The 8,254-nt window shown below is 35.1% G+C and overlaps 1 protein-coding gene across 2 annotated transcripts in view; it reads left to right on the forward strand.

Moving 5' to 3' along the window:
* LOC107041976 (formin-like protein) overlaps positions 1 to 7,254 on the forward strand; it is a 101,173-nt gene extending 93,919 nt beyond the window's left edge. For both annotated transcript variants that reach the window (XM_015262814.2, XM_015262816.2), the window contains exons 10-13: positions 1,808 to 2,260; positions 3,050 to 3,324; positions 3,575 to 3,688; positions 6,290 to 7,254. In XM_015262814.2, coding sequence (XP_015118300.1) covers positions 1,808 to 2,260; positions 3,050 to 3,324; positions 3,575 to 3,688; positions 6,290 to 6,502 — 1,055 coding nt within the window. In that variant the 3' untranslated portion in view covers positions 6,503 to 7,254. The remainder of the gene's footprint in view (positions 1 to 1,807; positions 2,261 to 3,049; positions 3,325 to 3,574; positions 3,689 to 6,289) is intronic.
* The last annotated feature ends 1,000 nt before the right edge of the window (positions 7,255 to 8,254 follow it).

Below are 8,254 nucleotides of genomic sequence, written 5' to 3' on the forward strand. Positions count from 1 at the left end.
TTATTACCGAGTGCTCTATAATATTTTATGTCAAGTCGTGCAGAAGTGCGCTTCGCGCAGCCTGCTCAAAACTCGACTTATTGCACGGCGCGACATAAAAGTACAAATAATATGAAGTACACTTCACATTGGAAGAGAAATAAAATGATTTGCGAACTCCATGAGTTTTAGAAATGGATGTGAACACCAAGCTTTCACATAAATTTTGAGATACCCTAGTCTTAATGGGAATAAAAATATATCTTACCAGTTGCTGCTTTATCGATGTACATCAATTCCGATTCGAAATTAATTAATTCTGGGAATTTGAGCCTGATAGTAGCCACGATATAATGCAGCAAACACATTCTCTTATCAGTGCTCTTGGTATCTAACAAAGTATCCAAACTCTGCAATTTAAAGCCATACGCGGGTCCTCTCTTGCTGCTGTTGAGGTAATTTCCGAATGCCAGAATAATTTCCAAAACTGCTCTCAATTTCTTCGAGCTCTTCACCGAGCTTGCAGCGGATATCACAGCATGAATTTGGGGTGTAATGAGGTGTATATTATCGAAGAAATTACCGATGTAATTCATTATCGCCAATTTTGTTGAGATTCTTTCTACTTTCCCAAGTTGCATGAGGAATTTGTCCTCTTCAGTCAGGAGATTCACGTTCTTCTTCTCGATTATGTATTCTCTGTAGGCTTTGATTTCTTGATCTATAAGGATCAAAAAATTAATTAATTAAATCATTCTTATTGATTAGAATTCTGTATTGATGCAGTGAGTCGTTGTAAATTGCTAGCTTTTAAAGATATCCAAGTACTTTGACTTTTTATCTTCGGTGAAATGCTTAATACTTTTGTAGTCGAACATCAGAGCATTTATTGCAACTCCATTTGACCCTAAGTTTCCGGACATTTTACAATGATTTTATTATTTAAGGTTATATGGACCCTGAAGGTCATAAGGGTCGTACGGACCCTAAGGGTCATAAGGGTCATATAGACTACAAGGGTCATAAAGTAGTATTCTTGTAACGCTGAAAAATTTTCAGGGGTTATGAAGGTTCCGGGCGTCATAAGGGTCAGAAAGGTCATATAGGCTCTAAGGGTCACAAAGGTCATGTGCAACATAAGGGAATTCATATGGGTCCTAAGGGTTATAAGGGTCATATGGACCCCAAGAAACATAAGGGTCATATGGGTCCTAAGGGTTATACAGCACATAAAGGTCATAAGGGTCATGTGGACCATAAAGGTGATATGGGCTCCAAGCGCCATAAGGGTCACAAAGACCGTAAAAGTCACAAGTGTCATATGGACCACAAGGGTCATAGGGTTATATGGACAATAAGGTTCATAGGGGTTATACGGTCTATAAAAATCATAAGGGTCATACGAGTCATACGGGCCATGAGGGTCAAACAAGCAATAGGGGTCATAAAGGTCGTACGGGCTTTGAATCATATGGACTCTTGATCTTACGGGTCCTAAGGGTCATAGGGGTCATACGGACCTTAAGGGTCATAAGGGTCCCACAAGGTCGCATGGGGCGGGGGGAGCGAGCAAAGCGAGCGGGGGGGTGAAGCCCCCTAGTCCTTAAATAATAAAATCATTGTAAAATGTCCGGAAACTTAGGGTCAAATGGAGTTGCAATAAATGCTCTGATGTTCGACTACAAAAGTATTAAGCATTTCACCGAAGATAAAAAGTCAAAGTACTTGGATATCTTTAAAAGCTAGCAATTTACAACGACTCACTGCATCAATACAGAATTCTAATCAATAAGAATGATTTAATTAATTAATTTTTTGATCCTTATAGATCAAGAAATCAAAGCCTACAGAGAATACATAATCGAGAAGAAGAACGTGAATCTCCTGACTGAAGAGGACAAATTCCTCATGCAACTTGGGAAAGTAGAAAGAATCTCAACAAAATTGGCGATAATGAATTACATCGGTAATTTCTTCGATAATATACACCTCATTACACCCCAAATTCATGCTGTGATATCCGCTGCAAGCTCGGTGAAGAGCTCGAAGAAATTGAGAGCAGTTTTGGAAATTATTCTGGCATTCGGAAATTACCTCAACAGCAGCAAGAGAGGACCCGCGTATGGCTTTAAATTGCAGAGTTTGGATACTTTGTTAGATACCAAGAGCACTGATAAGAGAATGTGTTTGCTGCATTATATCGTGGCTACTATCAGGCTCAAATTCCCAGAATTAATTAATTTCGAATCGGAATTGATGTACATCGATAAAGCAGCAACTGGTAAGATATATTTTTATTCCCATTAAGACTAGGGTATCTCAAAATTTATGTGAAAGCTTGGTGTTCACATCCATTTCTAAAACTCATGGAGTTCGCAAATCATTTTATTTCTCTTCCAATGTGAAGTGTACTTCATATTATTTGTACTTTTATGTCGCGCCGTGCAATAAGTCGAGTTTTGAGCAGGCTGCGCGAAGCGCACTTCTGCACGACTTGACATAAAATATTATAGAGCACTCGGTAATAAATTTCGTTTTCAACGAATGTGTGTACAGACCTCGCCTTCGGCTCGGCCTGTAAACTACACGTTCGTTGAAAACGAAATTTGTGCCCTTGTACTCTAATGTACTAATTTGATGCATTTATACAGGTGTCAAGAGAAGGAAAACGTGAAATTTCACATGATTTTCCATATAAATTGTGAGATACCCTTGTTTTAGAAATGAAATAGGAATACTCTTGTTTTATTAGGAAACGTCGATTTCAGGATCTCTTAGAATTCTTCTTCGAATGACGAGCATTTCTTCATGCATTAATTAAACAAAATATAATTTTGACAAAATGTTCTCCCGTCAAAACTTCTCAATAATTCTCCATTCTACTGAATGATAAATTATTATACCCATCAGTAGCTTCAATAATAAAAAAAAAAGTTGATAAACAAAACTTAATAGAAAATGCAGTTGATAAAAAATTGTTTTTTTTTTGCTCGAATCGCGTCAAACAGACGTTCTTCGACTGTTTCATTTTGCCCCACTCTCCCCTAATCAATGTTTTTTTCTGTTTTAGTCTCGTTAGAAAATATTACGACTGATGTGCACGAGTTGGAGAAAGGAATGGATCAAGTGAGAAAAGAATTTGAATTACGTGGCAAGGAGAAACATAACACGGTGTTACGTGATTTCCTGAATAACTCGGAGGAGAAACTGAGGAGACTTAAATCAGATGCTAGAACAGCTGGTGATGCATTCCGAGAGTGTGTGGAATTCTTTGGGGAGAGTCCAAGACAAGCTGATGCTAATACCTTCTTTTCGTTGCTTGTTAGATTTGCCAGAGCTTTTAAGGTAAAAATCTCTATCGTTTTCCTTTTAATACTTTGGAAAACTTCAATTTCAATTGGATTGTCTTGAATATCAAATAAATTGAAGAGTCAATCAATTTTTTAACCCAAATTTTTCATGAGATGTCATAATTAAGACAGAAAATCTTCATTTTCGTCTTCTTCATTTTTCAATCGACTCTTTTTAAATTTGGAAGTCTCGTAAATCAATGAAGACGAAAGTTCATTTCTATAATGTTTAATTTTCTTTTGAGGCGGCGGATCAGGAGAACGAGCAGAGGAGAAGATTAGAAGCAGCTGCTGCTGAAGCCCTAAACACTTCAGAGGAAGTAATCAAGAGAAATAAACTCAATCAGAAAAAGCAACAGGTAAAAATCCACACAATTCATTTGACAGCATGTTTAACTCTCATTATGGCCATCAAAATTTACTCCAACTGCCAATGATTTCTTTCAATTCTCAAATTCATCTTCAAACTAAGAAAAGAGATGATTCCTTTCGTGAGAAAAAATTGCATGAGCATGTGGAGCCTCATTGCATGCATTTTCTATGCAAAAAACCTTCAAGATGTTAAAAATATGAACAACTATGTTTTCTGAGTGTCTTTGAATTATTATTTATTGATTATTTAATTGAGTGAAAATCGAAACAACATATTTTTTTATTTGTTACATATTTATTTGGACTTAAAAAATTAAGTCATCGAAATTTTGCTGTAACACGAACAAGACACTGTTACACCGTCATCTTAACGAACTGGAGCTCAAAACGTAAACACACATTGAAAATATAATTATTTATATTATAGGAGAATGTAAGTCTTTTTTTACGAAGCAAATTAAATGCTTTTTCCTAATTACTCAATTTTTTCGAGTCCTCTACATAGATAAGACAGCATCATTCGGGACGAGTGGGGCAGAATGGACGCTTTTGAGTCAAACAGCAGTTTTGATGTTTTTAAATGTTAATTAGTCGTTGAGCTCGTAATGAAATGGGGTAATTGATAAATTTGTTTCGGAGTTATAGACATAAATAGAATTGCCCATTTTGCCCCGTCCTCTAAATGCTTGTGACTCTAGATCTCCAATTATTATATTAAATAAAATAATGAGGCTGAGGCATGGAGATGCTTGCATTGATGTTGCTCAAAGGAAAATTGGAAATCGCTGTTGCATTAGAGAATGAAACAAAAGAAATTTGAGAACAATAAAGAAATTGAAAAATAAAGAGTAATACATCACATTTTCCTCATTGTTATGTCATTCTTTCAATAATAATAAATTTCATAGCAGAACTTTTCTGTCAAGAGAACGTTTGACAATTGAGAAAATTCTCAGCAAAAAATATTTCTAGTTATTAGCCCTAAAATCACTTATTGTCTCAATAAACAATTATTCGCCACCTGGAAGATTCATTGTGATGCCACAATAGTACATTAGAGTACAAGGGCACAAATTTCGTTTTCAACGAATGTGTAGTTTACAGGCCGAGCCGAAGGCGAGGTCTGTACACACATTCGTTGAAAACGAAATTTATTACCGAGTGCTCTATAATATTTTATGTCAAGTCGTGCAGAAGTCGAGTTTTGAGCAGGCTGCGCGAAGCGCAGCGTGCGATAAACTCGACTTATTGCACGGCGCGACATAAACGTTAATTTTCTTCAAAAGAAAAAATAATCTAATGAATCACTAGAATTTTGGGGATACTTTTCTTTGTCAAATTCCTTGATCAATTCAGACGTAAAGCATTGAGAAGTAACAAGTCGTTGCCCTAATCTAATAAACCATTAAGTGATTACGGTAACGATGAATGAGAGAGAAAAAAAATACTCAAAGACCTTTTTTGTTGGAAACGTTCACTGACATAAATGAAGGCTCTTAACTTCTTATCTAAAAATACCCCACTCGCGGATAATCAAGTGATTAAAGTAACTCTACCCTTACGGTAAATTCAGAGATTATTGAAAACTGCAAAAAACTTCCAGAAAACTCGATTAGATTTGAAATCCCTATTTTTTTTTCAATTCAATTATCGTTTTGGATTTTCAAAGAAGAAATGTTTAAAAATCAGGATTTAATCCAGTGTCTTATGTGAAAATCAACATTTCCATTGTAATCAAAGATTAAAATCTGAATTTTTTTCGTTAGATGTGATAAAATGTGAACGGTTAGAACTACTTTGACAAGAGTGATGCATTTTATGTCGAGTAGATATTCCTATCAAGTATTGAACCATCTTGACAATGAATCTTGAATGTTAGGAGAAATCAGCAAGAAATTTTACATGAAATGTCTCTTGATTTCCCTCTGAAATCACTTGTTTCTGAGATTGGATGTACAATTGGAAATAAAAATATCAGATTTGACTCATCGGGTTCTCCCCACTTCAGTGTAGAACTGAACGGATTGAATGCAATGGATTAAAATTTCCCAATTTTGTTATAACAAAAAAAGGAGTGATCAAGGCAAAATATATCTAATGAAATCTAACGGTTGGGTTTAAATTCCATGAAGCCAATGAGTTGAGATTTGCAGTTTATTCCATTAGTATCTTCGAAAAGTGAAAGTTTAGAGAAGAACATCAATAGTCTGTCTGTTGAACATGTTGACTACATAAAACAATCTTCACAATTGTGTCTAATTCTCTCAATTCCATGAATATTTGCCAAATGAGTCCACGCCCATCTTTACAATTTCGTTGAAGATCATTTTGGAAAATACATTCGAAAATTTAAATCCAGAGCAAAATGTCAGATTATATGTAGTCTCGAAAATTTTCTACGAAAAATATCCACTGGCATTTCTCTCCAAAATCAACAGCTTCAGAGATTTCCGCATAATAATTTGTATAGAATCCATGCACTCATTGTTCCTTTACTATTTCACTACTGTGCTATCGCCCTCACAAAACAGAATTCACCAATCTAACAGAACCTTAAATAATGTTTTCATATCTACTTTCTCCCATAGGATGCAGTAATAAACGAACTTAAAAATAAAACTCGACTTGTGCAAGAGAAAAAACTCCTCCAACAAGACGAAGTCTACAACGGTGCCCTAGAAGATATTCTCCTTGGCCTGAGATCAGAGCCCTACCGTCGAGCTGATGCAGTACGTCGGTCCCAACGTCGGAGAATCGATAATCATCGATTATCAAGGACTGCCGAAGAGCTGGAGCTCTGAGAAAATCTAAAAAAACTAAAGAATTAAAAAAAGAAACAACTTTTTTTTTCCATGACTGACAAACTTGCCTTATTTACAATGAACCGTAAATTAGGAAAAAGAAGAAATGAAAACACTGTACATTAGTTTTTATATGATTTACGTTGGTGCTAGGAGAGGGGCGTTTGATGCAATTTTCCCATTTTCCGTTGACTTCGCCACTTTTTTAGTCTGAATGTACTCTAATACATTCCCAGTAATTTAAAAAATGCACGAAAAATACATAGAATAGTTTTGTATAACTATTTTTATACGTTACCATGTCAAAATAATTTTTGAACTTGAAGAAAAAACGCCAAAAATTGGTAAGGAAAAAAATTGATATTTCAGGATGTTTTCGATTGATTGTTCTGGTGAGGAAAGTATAAGTTAACGATTTTTACTTTTCTACATCTTTTGATACTCAAAATTTGTTTAGAAATGAAAGTTCAAACCACTTGTATATACATTGTATTATAAATTATATATTCGAAGCAATGAAATGTAATTATGATGGATATTCACGATTAAAAATGATATATGCCAATGTGATGTTTAGGTAATTACGCTTAAGTCAAAAGTTATTAACATTTCTATCGGGTTTTGTAATTTTTTCAAATATAACATTACGTAGAGTTGAGAGTTGTATATAAAAAGTTACTTTTTTTGTATAAATTTCAGTTTTTTGAAAAAAATCAATGTTTAGCAACAGAATAAAATGATTCAACATTTTATGATTCAGCATTTTGTGTTTGAAGTATCCCCAGAATTGATCTTATATGTAGGGGTGAGCGGGGCAAAATGGAACAGTAAAAAAAAACGACCGTTTGACGCAATTCTAGTGAAAACATGAATTGCGTTAAACAAAACACAAAATATTTTTTTTTATTAACTTTTTTTATTCTTGGTAGTACTGATGAGAATAATAATTTTCCATTCAGTAGAATGGAAAATTATTGAGAAGTTGTGACGGGCGAACATTTTGTCAATGGATTAATTGAAAAATAATTGAAAAAAAAATGAAACAGCAAAATCCAAAGTCTAGAGCAAGACCCAGGAGACCCAGAGTGGGAAAAAGGAAAATGTGATACTGAATTTCAATAATCCACTGACAAAATTTTCACCCGTCGAAACTTCTCAATAATTTTTCATTCTACTGAATGGATGGATCCCCATGTGACCCTCGTGCGACCTTCATATGACCCAATTTAACTCTCATATAATCCCCGTATAAATTCCACATAACCTCATATGACCCCCCACGATCCTTCTTTTGACCCTTACCCGGACCCTAATCCTGATTCGTCTGACCCTTGATTTCGGGTCTTAATTTCCTATCACAAGAAGTCGATTTGGATTTTTATGATATAGAGACTTCTGCTATAAAATAGTCTATTTCGATACGAGTTCGGAAAAGCGTTTTTGACATCCCACGAGTCATAGAATATGTTCTTCAGCCTTCATCCAATTTTAACCAGGGTTGAGCATATCTCGCAGATGAGTTTTCGATGTGACATGGTCAAATACTGGTAAATTACCTCTATTTGGAGCGTCAAAAATGTCAAAAAATGGCAGAAGCCTACTTGCAGGGGCTTCGGGATTAAAAACCACAAGGGTTAACTCTAGATTAGTCACCTTATGAGGGAAACTCCACCACGCGTCGCTTTTCATCAATTACAATTGACTGGCTAACCGAAAAAATTAAAAAAAAATTGACTTTCTCATGAAGTGTGC

The sequence above is a fragment of the Diachasma alloeum genome, unplaced genomic scaffold (genome assembly GCF_001412515.2).
Source record: "Diachasma alloeum isolate Michigan unplaced genomic scaffold, Dall2.0 Dall_scaffold_00396, whole genome shotgun sequence".
In the NCBI taxonomy this organism is placed as follows: domain Eukaryota; kingdom Metazoa; phylum Arthropoda; class Insecta; order Hymenoptera; family Braconidae; genus Diachasma; species Diachasma alloeum.